Source organism: Mandrillus leucophaeus, unplaced genomic scaffold, assembly GCF_000951045.1.
Source record: "Mandrillus leucophaeus isolate KB7577 unplaced genomic scaffold, Mleu.le_1.0 Scaffold359, whole genome shotgun sequence".
Taxonomy (NCBI): Eukaryota; Metazoa; Chordata; class Mammalia; order Primates; family Cercopithecidae; genus Mandrillus; species Mandrillus leucophaeus.
The window spans coordinates 2,272,571-2,295,111 of record NW_012103798.1 but is presented as its reverse complement, the minus strand read 5'-3'; the positions used below and the strand labels follow the sequence as shown (position 1 = coordinate 2,295,111).

Sequence of the window (22,541 nt, the reverse complement as noted above, 5' to 3'; positions counted from 1 at the left end):
TTCACGCTGTTGCCCAGGCTGGTCTCAAACTCATAAGCTCAGGTGATCTGCTTGCCTTGGCCTCCCAAAGTGCCGGGATTACAGTCAAGAGCCACCACACCTGGCTCTGAGGGGCCATTTTAATAAAAATGTTCAAGCTAGTCATACAAACAGGTAGTAATGGAAGTGACACAATGACTGCGCCTATATGACGATGGACTGAAAACAGACTTACTACTGGGAGAATTTTACTTAATTTTTTTCCACTCAATTGTTCACGAACATTCAAGCATTTATGGGGCAACGGTCAGGCATTGTATTTTCATGAGTAGTATAAGTAATCTTGTTCAAAGCAACACATTATTAATATATGCATATGTTTATAATGAAATCTACTTACAGGACTCTAGTACTGGTACTAGTTTCTTTTCCAGTTTTAAGTGAAATTAGTGTGCCTCAAAGTATTGCAAATCAAAGTAAATTCTAGCCAATGTTTGCTTCACATGAATGTTCATGTGAATGATGTAATCCCAAAAAAGGACCATGTAGAGAGGAGGAGTGATAAAGAATTTAGGCACAGGGAGTACAGCCTTAAAGATTAAGTTTCATAGTAAATGTGACTTTCAACTGGATGAGAATGTTGGGAGTTGCAGGTCAGTGGTTGTAGGAAGGTTAAAGATATGTGTTGCACACACAGAAACTTGTATTGAAATTTGTTTACAAAAAAGGAAGAATTTTTGTAAAATGAAAGTAAGATTTCCCAAAGACAAATTTTAACTTTAAAGAGACAGAACTTCAAAGAAGAGATTAAATAACCTAAAGCCTTCTGTAAAGTAAACAGAAATTACACACGCTCACATACACACGAAAGTGAACAGTGTCTCTGGAGCCCCACAGCCAATGGGATAGTCTGAATTAGCACCATACATAGAACCAGAGGAAGTTTTCATAGAGCATCCTGGGCACAAAGTTCATATTCTATACTTATAAGGTGATCTGCTCCATGAGGAAGCTGCCATGTAGAGCTGGAGTTGAGAGTCGTGGGTTTATCCTACCATTTAGAACCACTGACTGACTTTTAAAATATGAACACATTTATTAAGAACCACCACAACAAAACCCATTCCTGATTAAAGGATTTCTTTTTCTTATCACTGGCTCTAGCCAGCGATTGTTCTTCAACCAAGAGCCCACCACCATGCTGGGAGGAGTGCTCCTAAGCAAAGATTTTGGACACAGGGAAGACCAACAGATGTGTACTCCAGACAGGCAGAGCCTGACCAGCAAAGCAGCTGGGAAGACGCTGCTGCCAGGCGGAGACTGCTCTCACCTGGCTCATCTTGTCTCAGGTGTTCGTTTCCTCATTGTTCCCCTTTCCTTCCCCTTCTCTCATTGCCAACCTTCTCCCCTTTGTCACTGTTGTTGCAGACATTAAAAACGCTCTCCATCCAAATGCCAGGTCACTTGTGTAAAATCTCATACTATTTAAGCATTAAACTCTAAGAAACATGAAAACTAAAAAAAATATGGATTTTTATGGAGAAGCAAATAAACAGTGGGTTTCTCTTTGGGATGATGAGATCAGACTTTCTGGGCAAGTGGCATTGACAGGTGGTATAGCTTGAAATGAAGCATAGAAGTTAGAGGACACTAATAATTTAGTTATGCTTATTATTAAAACAGCAGCCACTAGTTATGGAACCCTTTCTATATGTTAAATAGCATCTTAAGTACATTTTATAGGTGCCTGACATAGGCAAATATCTTTGCTCTAGTTTAATGCTTTCTAAAGAATTTTTCCCCTAAGAAAACATCCTTGTTAATAATATGCCATACAATTTTTTGTTCCTAAATTTCAAATTCACCTGAGGCAACTGAATTCTTCTGTAGTATATAAATGATTATCAAAAACTACTTCTAAATAGTCCTCACCATCTAGATTTGATACTTTATTGAAAATTATTTTGATGTTACTGACAAGAAAAAAAAATGGAAATGCTTTCATACCATTCTAGAGAAAATAGTCAGAGGTTCTGCTGTTATGGGACAAATCCTATTTCCAGTCTTATACACTAACTGTTTTCCCCTTGTTCAGTCATGAGAGCTTCGGGAATGACTTCTTGGCAGATGGTATTAATGAGTCTACAGGGAAAAAAAGATCAAGGATCTAAGAATTGTCTGACAATTTTACCTCTCATATGGAGGAGGCCACTGGAGAATATTCCCTTCAAAGATAGTGTTTTCTGCTTGACAATAAAAGCCCGTTGATTCTATTTCAGAAATGGTCAACTTCACTCTACATGCACTATAGGTAGAGTGCTAAATCAGATTTTACTAAGTTCAGAGTTTGACATGAGAGATGTGAAAAAGATAGTTCATTCCCAAACATTTCTGCTAGCAGCAGTCTCGTTTTAAATCAGTTATCTTAAATCAAACTGACTTAGCTTGCTTTGAGGTATTCTTGAGGTACTTCTTTTTATACAAAACTTTTGTTGTTTTAAATCAATGTTTGTCTAAACCATGGAAGCATTCAAGTAGAACGCACATAGGTATCTTCAAACAGGGACAATTGTAGTCTGATAATCACATTCCCCCATAATCAAATATTGTTAAAAAAATTTTACAATGCAAGATCATGTCTACTTTGATGAGAATCAAATACAAAATATCTTTAGTAATCTCAAAGAGTTATAGGGCTCTCCCAAGCCAGTAAGCATTTATTCTTTTTGAATTGTTTACTTCTTTCACTATAGCTGAGTTTTCATGGACACATATAGAAAATCAACTCATGGTGAGAATTAATATTCCCAAGCACTTGCAAAGTGGTGATAGGAAATGGAAGTTGAGGCAAGACACATTGGCTTATGCCTGTAATCCCAGCACTTTGGAAGACCAAAAACCACATGATTATCTCAATAGATGCAGAAAAGGCCTTTGACAAAATTCAACAGCCCTTCATGCTAAAAGCTCTCAATAAACTAGGTATCAATGGAACATACCTCAAAATAATAAGACCTGTTTATTACAAACCCACAGCTATACTGGGCAAAAGCTAGAAGCATTCCCTTTGAAAAAAAAAAAAAAAAAAAAACTGGTGCAAGACAAGGATGCCCTCTGTCACCACTCCTATTCAACAAAGCATTTGGAAGTTCTGGCCGGGGTGATCAGGCAAGAGAGAAAAATAAAGGGTAACCAAATAGGAAAAGAGGAAGTCAAATTGTCTCTGTTTGCAGATGACATGATTTTGTATATTTAGAAAACCTTATCGTCTCAGCCCAAAATCTCCTTAAGCTGATAAGCAACTTCAGCAAAGTCTCAGGATACAAAATCAATGTGCAAATATCAGAAGCATTCCTATACACCAGTAATAGACAGCCAAATCATGAGTGAACTCCTATTCATGATTGTTCACAGAGAATAAAATACCTAAGAATCCAGCTTACAAGGGATGTGAAGGACCTCTTCAAGGAGAACTACAAACCATTGCTCAAGGAAATGAGAGAACACAAACCGATGGGAAAACATTCCATACTCATTGATAGGAAGAATAATTCAATGCTCTTCCCATCGAGCTACCATTGACTTTCTTCACAGAACTGGGAAAAAAACTACTTTAAATTTCATATAGAACCAAAAAAGAGCCCACATAGCCAAGACAATCCTAAGCAAAAAGAACAAAGCTGGAGACATCATGCCACCTGACTTCAAACTAAACTATCCTACAAGGCTACAGTAACCAAAACAGCATGGTACTGATACCAAAACAGAGATACAGACCAATGGAACAGAACAGAGGCCTCAGAAATACCACCACACATCTGATCTTTGACAAACCTGACAAAAACGAGCAATGGGGAAAGGATTCCCTATTTAATAAATGGTGTTGGGAAAACTGGCTAGCCATATGCAGAAAACTGAAACTGGACCCCTTCCTTATACTTTATATAAAAATTAACTCAAGGTGGATTAAAGACCTAAACATAAGACTTAAAACCATAAAAAACCTGAGAACAAAACCTGGGCAATACCATTCAGGACATAGGCATGGGTAAAGACTTCATGACTAGACCAGGCAGTGGCTCACGCCTGTAATCCCAGCACTTTTGGAGGCCAAGGCAGGTGGATCACGAGGTCAAGAGATCGGGCCCATCCTGGCTAACATGGTGAAACCACATCTCTGCTAAAAATACAAAAAATTAGCTGGGCGTGGTGGTGGGTGCCGGTAGTCCCAGCTACTCGGGAGGATGGGCAGGAGAATGGTGTGAACCTGGGAGGTGGAGCTGTCAGTGAGCTGAGATCGCGCCACTACACTCCAGCCTGGGTGACAGAGTGAGGCTCCATCTCAGAAAAAGGAAAAAAAAAAAAAGACTTCATGACTAAAACACCAAAAGCAATGGCAACAAAAGCCAAAATTGACAAATAGGATCTAATAAAACTAAGGAGCTTCTGCACAGCAAGAGAAACTATCATCAGAGTGAACAGGCAACCTACAGAATGGGAAAAAGTTTTTGCAATCTATCCTTTTGACAAAGGGCTAATATCCAGAATCTACGAAGAACTTAAACATCAAAAAGTGGGCAAAGGAGGTGAACAGGTACTTCTCAAAAGACATTTATGCAGCCAACAAGCTATGAAAAAAAGCTTATCTTCACTGGTCATTAGAGAAATACAGATCAAAACCACAGTGAGATCCCATCTCAGGCCGGTGAGAATGGTGATCGTAAGTCAGGAAACAACAGATGCTGGGGAGGATGTGGAGAAATAGGAACACTTTTACACTGTTGGTGAGAGTGTAAATTAGTTCAACCATTGTGGAAGACAGTGTGACGATTCCTCAAGGATCTAGAACTAGAAATACCATTTGACCCAGCAATCCCATTACTGGGTATATACCCAAAGGATTATAAATCATTCTAAAAACACATGCACACACATGTTTATTGCGGCACTGTTCATAATAGCAAAGACTTGGAACCAACCCAAGTGCCCATCAATGATAGACTGGATAAAGAAAATGTGGCACATATACACCATGGAATACTATGCAGCCATAAAAAGGGATGAGTTCATGTCCTTTGCAGGGCCATGGATGAAGCTGGAAACCGTTCTCAGCAAACTAACACAAGAACAGAAAACCAAACACTGCATATTCTCACTCATTAGTGGGAGTTGAACAATGAGAACACATGGACACAGGGAGGGGAACATCCCACACTGGGGCCTGTTGGTGGAGGTGGGGGACTAGGGGAGGGATAGCACTGGGAGAAATACCTAACATAGATGATGGGTGCAGCAAACCACCATGCTACGTGTATACCTATGTAACAAAACTGTACGTTCTGCACATATATCCCAGAACTTAAAGTATAATAACAGAAAAATCTGCCAAGTCACTGTAAAAGGTGATCACAAATTAAACATTCTTCAAGGCCAAATGAATAAAGAATAATTAGTACATGCACCTTCAAAAGAAAGAAAATGGTAGTTGAGGCCAAGCATGGTGACTCACGCCTGTAATCCCAGCTCTTTGGGAGGCCAAGGTGGTCCGATCACTTGAGACCAGGAGTTCCACAGCAGTCTGGTCAACATGGTGAAACCCACCTCTACTGAAAATACAAAAAAATTAGCTGGGCATGGTGGCACGCGCTTGTAACCCAAGCTACTCAAGAGGCTGAGGCAAGGGGCGAAGGTTATAGTGAACTGAGATCATGCCACTGCACTCCAGCCTGGGTGACAGAGCAAGACTCTGTCTCAAAAACACAGAAAATAGAATTTGAAGATAGACCCTTCCAAGTTAAGTTTATAAGAAGAGTCTTATAATGTACCAACTGTAATAATTTCTTTTCATTTGGTATAGGGGTAAGAAAGATTTTGGCCCCTGGAAGACAAATTTATTCTGCTAAGGAATAAGTCCATGTGGACGACTCTTCTTCCGTCTGCCGTCTACTGATGTCCCTATTTTTTTTTTTTTTTTTTCCTGGGTGATTAGAGCAATTTCCCTGGAAGTCACTTCTCAGCATCAGGCTTTTCCCTCTTCCATGGAGCTGTCCACTAAGCAAAGGTACTTGGACCCAAATGCTGCTTTTGCCTCCCTTGAGTGCCATGCAGCGCTGGGTAACATCAGCCCTGTCAGCTTCCTGAGCTATCCAAGAGGGGGTTACAGAATTCAGGTTTAGTACAGAACAACCACTGGAACCATAAGACTTTAAGCCCAACCACCACTGTTCATGGTTAGCAAGGAAACAGACAAAGCCCCCATGAGCATCTAGCCAGCAAAGAGTGGCATCTTTTCAAGTTTCTTAGTGCCAAACTCCCCGTTGCATGAAATCAGGCTGTGTCATCTGCTAGGCATCTCAGTGTCAGGAATATTGAGCAAATGTTTGTGTAACAATCTTATTAATACCATTTTTTTCTGGGCTTGATGCACTAGGATGTTCTTATAAAACACGACTTTCAGAAATAGATCTAGATTTAAATCTTGGTTCTATTATTTATAAGTGTATAACCTTGGATGAGTCATTCAACCTTTCTGAATTTGTTTCCTCTTGTCTTAGAATGGGGATAACACCACCTTAAAATGTAAATGTTACCACCAGTCATAAGACATGCAAAAGCACCAGTACAGTGCCTGCCATGTTATAGACACATATTTTTAAGGAAGGACTGATTCTGCTTCCAGTGCTCGTCACCAACCTTAGATCTTGCTTCTTCACATACCCCAAAAAACTCAACTCATATTCCCAAGATATAAAAATGGGCATATTTTCATAAAACATTTCAATAATCTCTTATTGGCCAGTTAACATGAAACCTACCTGAATTTTTTCATTGGAGATTGCTTTTCTTGAGCAGTGGCTAGATGACCAGAATAATAGACTGGGAAAAACATAATGTTCCAGTTTGTTGAAAACCAAGTCATGAAAAATGGGCAATAGAAGTTCTTATAAGTAATTTTTACAATCTGTGTAGTTCCAACCCAAGACGATGATACTGACAAGATGATCAAGAGTCCCCAGATGCCCTTCAGAACCATGGACGTGCAGGACAGGCAGCGAGCCTTGATTCTGTTTTCTTGGCTGCTGTTCTCAGAATGAGTCTGTGTCCCATCGTCTGCTGGAAACAGGAAAGGAATACAAATGTGTGGAAAGCAGGTTATGAAACAGCAATCAAATATATCAGCTCCTTAAAAAAGATGAATGAAACCAAAGAGGCAGACAGTAGAATTACCAGTGATTTTCTTTTCTACCATCATTTGAGGACACTGATAACTTCGGCTCACTTTTTCTCTGGACTCTCTGCTCTACCCAATACAGTAAGCATCTGAGTCCCCATCCAGTCCATGAGGTTGCTCATGGACTTGATGGATGCTACGCTGTTTTCCAGTGTGCCCTTGCCTTGTAAGAGCAATACACATCCCAGCCCCCCAAAACTGGTCTTGGCCCCATGCCCTGCTTTCTCCTATCAAATGTGAGAAGATGTGAGGCATAACACCTCCCATAAGAAACCTTAGGAAGCATCCCAAGGTCCTACCAGCTCTCTTGTTCTTCCCCTCTGTCATTACAATGTAAAACACCAATAGAAACTGTTCTTTCTGTCTGTATGGGGAAATGAGCAGAATGCAGCCCAAGCTGCTCTGTATGCACCAACATGAAAAGGGAGTGAGAAATATGTTTCCATTTTCCTTTTTTTTTTTTTTTTAAAGTTGTAGCAAATGGCCTGGTGTTGTGACTCATGCCTGTCATCTCAGCACTTTGGGAGGCCAAGGCGGGAGGATCACTTGAATTCAGGAGTTCGAGACCAGCTTGGGCAACAAAGCGAGACCTTGTCTATGCAAAAAAAAAAAATTTGCAGGGGGGTGGCGCATACACCTTTAGAATCCCAGCAACTCCAAAGGCTGAGGTGGGTGAATCCCTTGAGCCCAGGAGTTTGAGGCTGCAGTGAGCAATGATTGTACCACTGCACTCCAGCCTGGGTGACAGAGGGAGACCTGGTCTCTTAAAAAAAAAAAAAAATGCAGAAGAGATGATTACTAAATTAAAAGTAATGTGTCCCAAGAATAGAGCAAGTCCTGACTATACAGTCATTTCCCACCTCATCACAAATGACTATTTAATATATTTCTGGGAACACAATAAATTCTGCTTTGTACATTTACTAAGAAAATGTAGCAGCAATTTTACAGCACCCTAAAATAGCCAAAACTCTCTAAAAGTGATAATCATGAAGGCTGTCTCCCTTCATGGAAAAAACAAGTTAACATAATGAATTCATGTACCTATCAGGAAGCTAAACAGGAACAGAGGTCACTTGGAGTCCCTGAGCTGAGATCCCAGATGATAATTGTCTAGGAGATTCTCTTGTGTCTCCAGGGACCCCACTTAAGCACAAGGCCTATGCTGAGGGTTAAAGTCGCGTGGCCCGGAGATTGCCAATGGCAGTGTGTGGGGCCTGCTCACTTTGTGTCTCCAGAACCTGTTGGCTCTGCTGCTGAATGTGTTCCTACTGCTTAATGAGCCAGGTGTGGCTGCCCCACTGTGTTAAAAACCTTTACCTAGTTAAGGCTTTCTGATATAATCACTGGGGGGAAGGGAGAAGAAAGTCTTGAAAGTGAATTCTCCCCTGGGGAGTATAAACCAAGTAACTATGAACACGGCAACCACTGCATGACTTATAAGCCTTATAAACAGTACTGAATTCTCAGAGCCTCGGCACCCAGAAGATGAAAACTGGCCATCTTTTATTCATTCATTCAACAGAATCTTATGGAGACTCTACCAGGCGCTAGTTAGCTACTTGGATCCTAAGGGTTTGACTATGAAAGACTTGAGCCCACGGTCTAATGGAAAGCCAGAAACATACTCAACACAGTGTGATAAGAGCCAACTCGGACAGATACAAGGCCAGACAAGTACTGTTGAGGAGTCTGGGGTGGGGATATGATCAGAAAAAACGTCCATGATGCAGTGACACTGAGATGAGTCTGGAAGTGTGAGTTATTCAGCTCCTTCAGCTGTTTACAGACAACACCATCTCTTGATAACAGGTCTGCAAATTTCCTCCATGACCATGTGGCTTATGCAGAGAGTAGAAAGAAAACCAGGATAAATAAGAGGATAGAATGAGAGAATCTTGTGTTGAGAGGCCAAGAAAGGAACACAAACCTGACTTACTAAGTAGGTATTGTCATTCCCACTTTACAGATGAAAAAGCTGAGACTTGTGTTAAGGGTTGTCCAAGGTTGAACCCAACCGAAACTTTATTCTGAGCACCCGCATGGCTAGGACTTCAGCCCTTAGCTTTCCATTCAAGCACAGCAAGTTTCAGACTAGTTTGGGAAAAAAGTTGTTTCCTGACAGGAATGGCGCTCCTGCATGGAATTTAAAAAGCGATAGTTAAGAGAAAGGTGTACCCTACTACACTTCAGATCTCATGATTCCCAGGGACTGTCTTATAAAGGAGGAATAACTCTACAAAGATTCTGAGACAATATCTGCCTTTACTGTCACCTTATTTGAAGAATGCATCTGCATCACCACTATACTATGGGTGTGCTTTTGATGACACCAATAGTCACCTACATCTTTTCATAGTATTGACTCTAGGCTTCTTCTGTTAACTAGATTGACTGTTGCCAATTCTTTAATTTTACAAAGCACAGAAAGATTAGGTATCCAGAACTCTTTTATTTTCTGACCACTTTTAACATGATTTTCTATAGTCCTGCTTAGATTTTGTTATCATAAAATTGGTTTACCAGGATTCTATCCATTTCTGTGTACCTTTATCAAGTCATGCAAATTGACAGTGGAGGCCACTGGAATTTGGAAACATGAAATTAAATCCTAGCCCTGCCATTGTATGGCATTGAGTACATTTTAAAATTCCTTTCTTAGCTTCTTTATCTGTCAAACAGTGATAATAGCTATCTCATAGAATTTATTTTGAGATTAAGTACCATAATATCCATGAAAGCATGGTGAGCTTCTCTTCAGATTATTCTTTTCTTCTTTTTGGTGCACTGGAATATCCCCAAGTGCTTCCAATAATCACAGAAAGAGTAACTTATGTTCCAGATGATCTTTAATGGTATGGTCTATTGAAATTTGTAATCTGTGTATGATAGATAGGGCATGTCTTTATTAACCAGTGTGTTTAATTAACTGGAACATTTTGTTTTGCAAACAACTGGGATAATAGGAATATTGCAATTTATTAAAGCCAATTAAAACTTTCTGAAAATTTAAGATGCCATTATTTTTCTGTTTTTTTTAGTTTTAGCCTTGGGGTTCACATAGTGTCTGAGATATCATTTTAAAATACTGTTTTTGAAGAATGTATTTTCTCATTAAAAATACATTCTCAAATGAGTAGGACCCTTGAAGAAGCTTTCACATCTCTCTTCCTCTGTTTACCCTTCCCCTATCCCTAACTGAATCCTCTGAATTGTCTTTTTTTTTTTTTTTTTTAAGGCAGTTTTTCCAAATTTCTAGAGGTTATTTTTGTTGTTGTTGTTCTTTTTACTACCAACTTATTTTGGTGGTGTATTTTGTTGTTTTTGCTGCTGCTGTTACTATTTTTGAGGATGAAAGAGATTTTAGTATGTTGCCAGCCAAGCTGAAGGAACAAATGGAGAGAAGAGAGAGGAAACAAATGGAGAGGAGTAAATGGGCCGGAAGAGATGTAGGTGGGGCGATCATGGACACAGGTAGGGGGGCTAAAATTGGAAAGGTAGAAAGACACACATACCACAAGTCATCCCATAGTGATGGTAACTGGTAAAAGCACAGAGACATTCTGAAGTAGACAAATGCATTTGTAAGTGTACAGCTGTTTGCTCTTTTCAGGAACGTGGAAGTATGGTCGGTCATACAATAAGAGGAAGTGAATATGAACAGGGGACTTGAGTCCATTCCCTGAGGAAGGCAATAAGATGTCCACTACCAATAAGTAACAGTACTGGCCAGCAGGCTAGTGGACCCAGCTGCATTTAAAAACTATAAATTTTGCTGGGAAACTCATGAGCATAGTTACAAGATTTATCTAGCAATTCCTGTCAGTAGCCCAGGAGTTGGTGAGTGGTCAGGTGGATGTGAGGAAAAGCTAAAGTCTCAACTGATCAGAAAATGCTGATCAGGGAAGCCAGTGAAGTTTCCTGCAGAAAGTATAAAACTGGGAAAACTAAAAGGGCTCCAGGGACTAATAGTCCTGATGAGGACAAAAGCAGATTCTGTGATTTTGCTGGTGTTTTCAATCTTTTCAGGATGGGCACATTGTGCTGTTACTGAATCCCCAGGCTGAGATTAAAAGATGCAGGGTTTTGATATTTTGAAGATGAGAAAGCTAACTACCTTGTAAACTTCACCAGGAGTCATTGTCTAACCATGTGTTAAGTTACTCAACTACAGGTTTTGGCATTCAGTTTCTCTGCCATACTGTAGAGTATAATGGAGTGCCACTAATAGATTGTATCTATATATTTTCCTTCTTCCTTATCCTTTGGCTTGATAAATCTTCCCCACATGTACTCATAAGAGTCCACGTAACATCTCTGCATTCTGTGACAATGGTGAGATCTTTCTATTTAGAAGCTTACTAGGATGTGCCATTATTTAAGAGGAGTTCACCCACATACCTGATCTGTTCTGTCTCTCAACTCTGTGTCCACAAACTCCTGAGGATCCTCGGTTCTGAAGTTCAAGAATAGGAGCAGAGGAATCTTCGGTGACAGATAGCGGGGACAGTTGTCTACTGATGCCACTGTGTGAACTGGGGCAGTTGGCTCCTGGTTTACATCGAGTGACTGATGATCTGGAGGTACCTGGGAAGACAGAGTACACCAGTTTGAGAACTGCCTGAAGAAAAAACTGGAAGTAGATTTTATGTATTTATTGATTGTTTGGAAACAGGGTCTCACTCTGTCGCCCAGGCTGGAGTGCAGTGGTGTGATCTCGGCTCACTGCAGCCTCTGCCTCCTGGGTTCAAGCAATTCTCCTACCTCAGCCTCCCAAGCAGCTCAAATTACAGCTGTGTGCTACCACACCCAGTTAATTTTGTATTTTTTTGTAGAGATAGAGTTTCACCATGTTGGCCAGGCTGGCAGAAGTAGATTTTAAAGGCCTGAGCAGTAAAATATATGGTTGCAACAATCACAGTCCTAATGAGCTTATTTCAAATTCTATAAAAGGGGCTCGTAAAAAGAAAATGCTATGGCAAGGTCTGTGCCTATAAGATAAAGACTCTTTTAGATAAATCTATTAGCTAGAAATGAACACTAGAAGATGATGTTTGGATTGGTACTTGTGTTCAGAATTAACACTTAACACAGTCAAATAGCTTAAGGCAAGGAAGGCACAGTGTTCTGTGATTTTCCACTCCACCCTTTTCTTCCTAAGGCTGTCAATTTCCTAACTGGTAAAACTGCCAACAGTGTTTCCAACAAACTGACTATACACTTTTCCATGGGATTGATCACTAAAATTTAATTTCATTGTGTCTTCTCAGTCACCACTAGCCTCTATTTGGTGTTATAGATAAAAATCCTCCACAAGCCAACCCCCCTCCCAATTCTGATTAATGGTCCAAGAATCTCCAACCCCAGGTCAGCCTCATGGGTCTGCAGCCAGTATAGTCACACAGGGTGCTGTGCTCAGAGGGCCCATCCTGCCACTTCCCACCCCTCAGCCCCAATTTTCCTATCCAAATGATGCATCTATCAACATTAAGAGATTAACATTGATACATCACTATTAACCAAATTCCAAACTTCATTTGGCTCTCACTAGTTTTATCACAAATGTCCTTTTTCTAGGACCCTATTTAGGGTACCACATTACATTTAATCATCATGTTCCTTTATCCACCTATGGTCTGAGACAGTTGTTCAGTCTTGTTTATCATGACCTTGACAGTTCCAAAGAGACCTGTTGAAGTATTTTGTAGTCTCTCGATTTGAGTTTGCTAGATATTTTATCTCATGGTTATATTTGGCTCATGGATTTTTCAGGAAGAACACCACAGAGGTAAAGAATCCTTCTCATGTAGTATCAGTCATGACATACTACCAACATGACTTGTTATTGATGATGTTAACTGTGATTACCCGGCCAAGGTCGTGTTGGCCAGGTTTCTCCACTGTCTTTTTTCCCCTTTCCATGCTCTCTTCTTCGGTAGCCAGTCACTAAGTCCAGCCCACTCTCTGGGGTGGGGAAGAGGGGGTGCTAAGCCTCACTTTCTGGAGTGGGGGTGGTCTACATGTATTATTTGGATTTCTTCTGTAAAGATAATTTGTCTCTTTTCCTCCTTTATTTATTCACAATTTATTTGTATTAGTATAGACTCATGAATATTTACTTCATACTTTGGGTTATGATCAAACCTGCATTGTTTATTATTTCACTCAAATTATTCCAGCTTTGGCCATGGTGAGCTCTTTTAGATGGGCTTCTGAGTACCTTTGATTTGTCCCCATTCTTTTGTGGTTGAGCTCTTCCTTACTTTCTAGCACTGCAAGATGCCCTGGGCTTATCTTATAGTTTCCCTGCCCCGCTCCTGAAATTAGTCATTTCCCCAAGGATTTCTATTTCTTCTATTTCTTTGGAATGATGGTTGCCAGAGTGTAGGATGGATAGTGGGTTGAGGGTGGAGGGAGTGGGGACAGTTAATGAGTATAAAAATATAGTTAGAATGAGTAAGATCTAGTATTTGAAAGCACAAAAGGGTGACTACAGTCAACAATAATTCATTGTGGATTGTAAAGTAACTTAGATTGTAATTGAAATGTTTGTAACATAAAGAAATGATAAATGCTTGCGGTGACAGACATTGTATGTCTGTATAAAAATATCTCATGTACCCCATAAATATATATACCTACTACACACCCATAAAAATAAAATGTACTATTTAACCTTGGATTTAGAAAATTATAAATTTATAGTTACTCAAAAAGTTAACAAACATTATATACTGACTGCTACACTTAAATTAATGCCATGTTACTATTGTTATTATAAGAGTGTCAAAAATACCTGAGGTTCTTATTTTACATATCCAGAATGTTTATTATACCTTGTACAACTATGTTTCTAACTGGACAATTCAAGTTCAATAAAAACAGACTGTATGAAATTCAGTGAACTCTCAATTATTCATGTTCTTCAAGAGTGGCTGATGCTCAGATACTCCAAGAGTCTTTTAAAATTTATCTTTTGAAATTTATTTTTTATAAGGTATGCCTTCTCCTCTTTTCTCAGGGTAATACTGGGTCTCATTTTCCCAATATTCCATTCCCAATCTCTTGGCAATTATAGGTCAAAAGGAGAAAGTCTAGAAATAGGTCGGGTAGCAAGTTGGGATGGGAATGAGATAAAATATGGTGCATAGTTGCCTAAAAAGTTGGTAACTTGTGTGTAGCTAGCAAGTGTTGAATGTATAAGCCACACTAGTGATTTATCTTCCTTTCTCATTTTCACTAAAATATTATGTCTTGGCTTCCATACCTCCTGTTCCTTATGTGATATACTGCAGAGCCCATTGCTTACTGCCAGCTGCCTCCCACTGGTCAGTTTGTGGAAGAGATCCAAGAATAGTTCATCACTGTCTTAAACAATGCAAACTTTAAACTTCAGAGCCAGACCTGGAGGCCTGGCCCAAGTCCTGATACAATTATCTCTGATCCTGGAAGCGAAAACATTGTCCCATCCTCTATGGTCTTGTACCATTTAGTTAATCTAAAGGCAACCTTGACAAATATAAACATTCAGAACATCGCCTGGGATGTAGTCAAGTGTTATAAGTAAATCATTTCTATTTTCTGTTTTGCATGCAACAATGAGTGCCTTAGTGGAACCAGAGATTGCAAATCCAGTTAGGAAACAGCGTTCTGACTTTACTAAGTATTGTGAATAAACTGTGTTAGGAGTAATGTGTGTGTGGTATCTCATTTGTCACACCAGATGGTCCCCTATCCTTCTTAAAGACATCTGCTCACCTGACCCATAGCAGTGGGACCATCTTGGGCTGTTTTTCTTATTTGGTCCAGAAGGAGAATATGATTTCTTTATATGCACTGGTCAGGATCTGCATGCTCCCAAATGCAATTTGATTCAACAAGTAGTTACTAAGCACCTATTATGGGGCAGGTATTGTGTCAGGAGCAGAGATAGACAAATGAAGAATAGTTTGTACCTTCATGGAACTCTCAGTTAAGCATGATACAGACATGTAACCAATTAGCCACAGTTTGACGCAGCCAGGGGAGCAGGAAGAAAGGCAGTGAGGGATTCATTCAGAAGCCTGGAGCAGGGAAGGCTGTATGGGAGGTTACATCAAAGGTGTCTGAAGGATGAATAGAACTTAATCAGGCAGAGTTTTAGGTTGGGGAATAGGCAATACAGTCACAGGAAACCATAGAAGCATAAACAGAGGCATAAGGTGCATGCTATGAAGCTTAATATTAAGACAATCAGCTCTAAGATGCTGAAATCTCAGTACACAAGAGTATCGGAAATCCCATTCTTTCACCCTCACCTGTTAGGTGAGGAACTGTCTAATTGAGATTCAGGAACTGTCTAATTGAGATTCAGGCAGTATACAGTGGCCAAGAAACCAGGCTGTCTAAACCTGGGGAGACCTGGTAAACAAAAATGACTATTGGGGTCATTGATTAAATAGAATATTTGACTTAATATACTAGGAATCCAAACTAAATTGGTTTAAAGCTAAAAGGGGAGTTTTTAGGAGCTTAGTAACCTAAAGAGACAAGAAGGGCTGAGTGTCCTTAAACCTCAGGAACACCTGGGACCAGGGCCCTGGTGCAATCAGTCTCATCTTCTCCATCTCTCCTTGCTGGGTACCAGCTTCATTTCTTCTCAGTTGACTGCTGCTTACATTTCTCTGCAGAATATTTGGTTGTTTGAAGCTCCCACACTTCCAATCTCACAGCTTTAGCCTTCTGAGAGAAATCTAGCTGCACAGAGTCAAAAATCCTGAGAAAGGGACTTGAATATTATACCGATGACTTGTCCAATTTCTGTGACTAGCCGAGGGAACGCTGCAACAGGCTGAAGCTCCCAGGAAAGGAGGAGTGGAGCTGAGAATAAGGTGCCTTGGGTGTTTAAGAACTTCAAAGCAAAAGAACTATAGCCACTGAGTAAAACAACTGCTTACACAGATTGAGTATAAGACGTGTTCTCAGATAACAACTTGAAAAGCCAAATTGATGAAGGTTAACTAGGAAAAGGTCTTTGGAAAGCACTGGGGGTAAAAAGCAAAGAGTCAAATGTCTCCATGCGAACAAGTGCAAGATGACTTGGAAGATACAGATAGATCAAAGTCCCAGCTATCATTCAAAGGCCTTACTATTGGCTTTTATCTCCTATGGGCACAAAAGGTTAACAAAACATCTGGCTTTACTAAGTACTATACTGAAGCTGAGCCAGAGACCTTATCCCTATTTGCCCCAAATCATGAGGCAAACACCACTGTGTAGATCTGGTGCCTAAACCTAAAGGCAGAAATCATGAATACCCAGAAGCGATTAACACAATCTAGGGAGTGTGTGTGTGTGTGTATAGAAGGGGTAATTGTGCTATGACAAGAGGCAGCATAATATGTATCCTGGAAAGGCTGCCCTGAAAAGTAGGATACCACTGGCTATGTCACCTCAGATAAATCACGTGACCTCACTTTGTCCACATTATTTCCTTGCTGAAATTAAAGGATTAGACAAAATGATTTCCTAAATTCCCACAGCTTTCTCTTCTTCAACCTGAAGATTTTTCAAACATGTACCTGCAAATTATGCTTAACCATAAGACAACTTGGTATGTTTTCAACTCATTTTTATAGCCACTTATATGGATAGGATTCCAGAAGGAATATATGGCAAACTCAAAACAGGACAATTTTAGAAAAGGTGGTCAAGGTATAGGGCCATAGGGCAGTGGCTCTCTAAGCCTCCCACCCTAGCATCACTTGGGAACTTGTTAGAAATGCAAATTCTCAGTGCCAATATCAGACCCATTGAGTCAAATTCTGCAGTAGGGTAACCTATAGTTTTAGGAGCCTTTCAGGTCATTCCAATGTAAGTTAAATTTTGAGAAACACTGTATGTGAGAAATCACAGAGGGTAGGGCAGTATTCAGGTTTAACTACAGCTCTTACTAAACGTAGCCCTGAAGGGATGAAGGGACAGAGTGATTAGAAGAATCTGGGGCTAGGCACGGTGGCTCATGCCTGTAATCCTAGCATTTTGGAAAGATGAGGCTGGTGGTCACCTGAGGTCAGGAGTTTAAGACCAGCCTGGCCAACATGATGAAATCCCGTCTCTACTAAAAATATAAAAATTATCATGCTGAGGCAGGAGAACCTCTCGAACCCGGGAGGCGGAGGGTGCAGTGAGCTGAGATCATGCCATTGCATTCTAGCCTGGGCGACAGAGCAAGACTCTGTCTTGGAAAAAAAAAATTGGAAGGAGAGGGTTGCTTGACTTGGGTCACGGTCTTTAATTAAGGTAGGCACCCAGTTGGGGGTCTTGAGAATACTCCCTTCCTTTGATGTCCCACAGGAGCTCCTTGTTAATAAACCAAAACCAGGAGATAAGACAGCCTCTTTCTTTACAGGTTCAGCTCCCAGAGAAAGTTGGGGGTAAAAAGTGGAAAAGAGGATCTGGAAGAGTAAAGAAAAGACGTCCAATATTCTGTTTCTACAACAATGCTATGACACAAAGTCAGGGGTTAGATCATATGATCTCCTAACCCCCTACTAGCTTTATGATTGATTGATAATTCTTCCAAACACGCTCATGTAAATTATATATTGGCCATAAAACTAGTGCTATTTTCAACTCTTCTTTTGTAAGTGTGTTTCTTTTGAAGATCCAAGACCTTTTCCATGACTAAGATATTATAATCACTAAAGAAACGTTGAAGACAGAAATGTAACCCTGGATTTTTCACTTGATGTCGGTTGGCAGCCATAATTATTACTCTGTCATTTTTTCTTACAAAAAGAGATAAAATATCAATAACTCAACAAAATATTATATGAACAGTTATATTTCATCTTATTTTAAAACTCATATTCTGTTGATTTCAGTGGCAACAAATATTTCCTTGTAGTAGGATTATTTATTGTCATCAGTTTTGGTAGGTTTTTCATAGAAACCCACATGGAATCTGGTTTAAGGGTTACCCTCTTCTTAGGTAAACATATAACCTTGAAATAACTGAAAAGGGTCAGCATGGTGGATAGTCAACACACAAGCAATAGAAACTTTTCATTTCAATTTATTCTCTGAAAGCCGTAACTCCTCAGCCCAATTCCATTGTACTTATCAGGTATTACTCCTTATAGTTCTAACAGCTGTTAATTCATTTAATAAATAAATATGTTTTTAAAATAACTTGGCTGTTGGTTATATTATTATCTATATTTTTGTGTGCCATATATTTATATTTTAAAAGTTTTTTCAAGACTTGCTTATTATCTTTTTACAAATGATAATTACATGTATATTATCTGAAAGCTACATTTTTGAGGATGTAAATCTGAATTATTTAGGTAGTTTTACGTGCATATTAAAACAACATGAAAAATACCTTTTAATGTTTTTTCAACTGTTATTTCAGATTCAGAGGACACATGTGCACATTTGTTATCTGGGTACACTGCTTGATTCCGGTTTGGGGTATGAATGATCCCATCACTACTGATCACAGTGCCCAACATTAAGTTTTAACCCTTTCCCACTTCCTCCTTCTAGTAGTCCCCAATGTCTATTGCTGCCATCTTTATGTCCGTGAGTACCCAATATTTAGCTCCCACTTATGAGAGAACATGTAGTATTTGAAAAAGCTTTTAATTTCTAATTCATTTTTTATTTATCTAAAATCTATATCTGAAAGAAAGGAGTACTAATGGTTATATTTCTGTTATAAACATCTTATCCCTAAAATAGTAATAATCTATCTAGAATACAATTTATCTTCTCTACCTGTAACCAACTTTGAAATCAAAGGTTATATCACTGCTACCTATTTTTACAAGGTAAAAATAAAAATGCCTACTATTTAATTTAGCACCCACTATGCACAAAAAACCTTATGTGTATTATCTCCAGACCTCACAATACTTGTGAGTGTATTTTACTATCCCCATTTTACAGATGAGGAAAGGGAATTTCCAATAGCCTAAGTGTTGATGAAAACTCAGGTGTGTCCAATTCCAAAGCCCATATTCTCTCCAGTGTCTCTCACTGCTCTTCTGTCTCACCTCATCAGTTTTACTGAGCTCCTTCTGGAGGCAAAAATGTTACAATCTTGCTGGGAAGATAACATATATTTCCCCAAATGCTTAAATACATTAATGTGAGCAATTCAGTAGCACAGAAAATAAGGATAATTATTATTCAGAAAGTGGAGAGATTAATTTCAGCCTGGAAGGAGAAAAAAAAAAAAAAACCTTCATGGAGGACAATGGATTCAAACAGATCAAAAAGCAAAGCAAGGTTTTGATAGGAGGAGAGCCTAGGGCAGCTTCCAGCACAGGAAAGTGTGGATTTTGCCCTTTTAATTGTGGAGAGCAAACAACGTGTCTAAGGTGTTTTGTAGAGGGATGATGGCTTGAAAGCAGAATTTCAGGAAGGCAAAATTGGCAAGAGAGGGTAGGATACTCACTACAGAGAGAACCTGGAGGGAAGATAACTGTTTGGAAGTTGTTAATCCAAAATGTAGTCTTTAGGGGAGCTGGAATGTCCCCTTTAGAAACTTGTCTTGCAGTAGAATCTTTCTTTTCTCTGGCTAGGATCTCGGCATTCACATGATGATGGTAGAAAGAATATTAATAATAGTATTAATAATAATGGTGTTAAGAACATAAACAATGCATAATGGTCACACCTTGTACATGTAAGCCAATTATAATTATTCTTCCCTGTCATGACCTTGTGCAATGCAACTACAGTGCCACTTTCCCTGGGCCTCCAAATGCCAGAGGAGCTCCCCTATTATACTTGTCAAGCACATGTTTTGGATTCATATACTAAAGAAGTGGTTGGGATCAAGACACATTTTCTCTGGTTCCCTTACTCCAAATAAAATATTATCCTTAACACTTGCTTGTTTCTATCCTTTTGGACCCTGTATCTCCTTCCAGCATCAAGCTTTAACCCTCAGTCCTGCCCAAGAATAACCCCTCTCCCTCAACTGTGGCTCCAAACACACCCAGGTCTTATTAAGTCTAAAGTTGTTTTCCTAATTCCAGCTACCTCTTACCTTGTCCAGACCTAGAACCTGTCTACTCAGCCTTGTTACTCTTTACACCTCTGTCATCTGTAGAATTCGATTGTGGAGTAACTTGGATAATTTTGGCTAAACATTTATAGAAATCCGAAATGGATGTTTAAGTATTCCTAAGATACTTATGAAACATTTTTAAAATCTATTTTGCTGATTCTAGATATGAATCAGCAGAAATACCACAAAATTGCATTTAAAGTTTTCTTTGTGTGTGATAGTCCTGGTCTTTAAATAATTTCCCACATAACAGAAAGTGCTTTTCATTGCAAAAGAACAAACAACAATTAAAAAAAAAAAATCTCAGCCCAGTTATCAACTCCTTAAATATATTTAATATGGCTATCTTAGACTTCTGTCATGTGTTTAGCTACCCAGCACCCAACCCTCTTCCTGTTTAGGGGGAGTTCTCCCTCCCTTTTTATATAATTCTTAATGGGAAACAGTGCCCTACATCCTACAATGGAAGCTGAAGGAAGCCAAATAATTCTGCTTGCTCTTGGCAATAAGGTGTAGGTATGACTTGGTTTCAGCCCATCGGATGCTCCTATCCAGTCTTAGAATCTCCTGGAAGCCAGGATGGTTAAAGTCCTACAGTACCAGTAGCAACAGGATGTTGGGTAGTGATGGAAATGGCAGCGTCTCAGCCAGATTGTTATAGCTGCATGGCTTTGAAGGCCACTTGGTTCCTGCACATTTTCCAAGGCTCTGTGACCCTCTCCTCCCAAGGCCAGTCAGTAAATCTCCATTTTGCTTAATGGCCCTAGGGTAGCATTTCAGTGGCTTGCAACCAAAAGTCCTGTCTGATACCTACTTTATAGGACCTTCCCATGCACCCAACTCTGCAGCCCCTTCCTCATCTATTCCCCTTCTTTCTGATGTCTTCACTCACTAGTTATCTTTGTATTACAGCTATCTCTATGGGTGACAGTTCTCAGACAGGGACCTCTTGAGAGCATTTAGGAAAATTTTCTGGATTTCCCACCAGTTTCCCTGTAAGAGCCCAGTGACAGACATCTTTAAGGGAGTGTAGCTGGCTGTTGCCACTGATGAGCACATAGTGGCAAGTTTTCTTGTGTAAGAGAGCTGGTTGATTCCCAACTGAGGGTAGAGAGAATCTCTTAGATGCACCAACATCACTTCTCTCCCATATCACTCCAGTCACTATGATAATGCCAACAGCAAGTGGAGATTCATTTCTATACAGTGAAAAGGCTAGTCTTAATGGTTCTGAAATAATGCAGTTTAACCCAAGAAAACAAAAATAAATTTAAGATTCACTTTAGAACACTTCTCAAAGAGATCAGCCAACTAAATTGAAGTAAAATAGATAAGAAAATACTATGCTGTATTCTAGGAACACAGCAAATCAAGGAGGTGAAAGTTCTCTACAAGGAGAGTTATAAAACACTGCTGAAAGAAATCATAGATGACACAAATGAATGGAGAAACATCCCATGCTCATGGATTGGAAGAATCAATATCATTAAAATGGCCATATTGCCCAAAGCAATTTATAGATTCCACGCTATTGCTATCAAACTATCAATGCCATTTTTTCACAATTTGGGAAAAACTATTCTAAAATTTATATGGAACCAAAAAAGAGCCCAAATAGCCAAAGCAAGACTAAACAAAAAGAACAAAATCAGAGGTATCACATTACTTGACTTCAAACTAATGCTACAAGGCTACAGTAAACAAAACAGCATGGTACTGGTACAAAAACAGACACATAGACCAATGGGACACAATAGGGAACCCAGAAATAAAGCTGCACATCTACAACCATCTGACCTTTGACAAAACTGACAAAAATAAGCAACGGGGGAAAAGATCCCTATTCAATAAATGGTGCTAGAATAACTGGCTATCCATATGCAAGATAATGAAACTGGACCTATACCTATCACCATATAGAAAAATTAACTCAAGATGGATTGAACACTTAAATCTAAGACTTCCAACTATAAAAATCCTAGAAGAAAACCTAGGAAATACCCTTTTCAATATTAGCCTAGGCAAAGAAGTTACGGCTAAGTCCCCAAAGGCAATTGAAAAAAAAATTTACAAATGAGACCTAATTAAACTGAAGAGCTTCTACACAGAAAGAAAACCTATTAAGGGAGTAAACAGACAACCTTTAGAAATGGAGAAAATATTCACAAACTATGTATCTGACAAAGGCCTATTATCCAGAATCTATAAGGAACTCAAATCAACAAGAAAGAAGCAAATAACATCATAAAAGATGGGGAAAGGATATGA

General features: G+C 39.4%; 1 protein-coding gene across 1 annotated transcript in view; it reads right to left on the bottom strand.

Annotated features, from left to right (window-relative positions):
• SLC35F4 (solute carrier family 35, member F4) overlaps nt 1-14,573 on the bottom strand; it is a 32,884-nt gene extending 18,311 nt beyond the window's left edge. The window contains exons 1-3 of the mRNA XM_011989588.1: nt 14,478-14,573; nt 11,612-11,797; nt 6,795-7,089 (exon numbers count right to left, since the gene is read on the bottom strand). Of these exons, the coding sequence (XP_011844978.1) occupies nt 6,795-7,012 (218 nt within the window). The 5' untranslated portion in view covers nt 7,013-7,089; nt 11,612-11,797; nt 14,478-14,573. The remainder of the gene's footprint in view (nt 1-6,794; nt 7,090-11,611; nt 11,798-14,477) is intronic.
• Between the last annotated feature and the right edge of the window lie 7,968 nt (nt 14,574-22,541).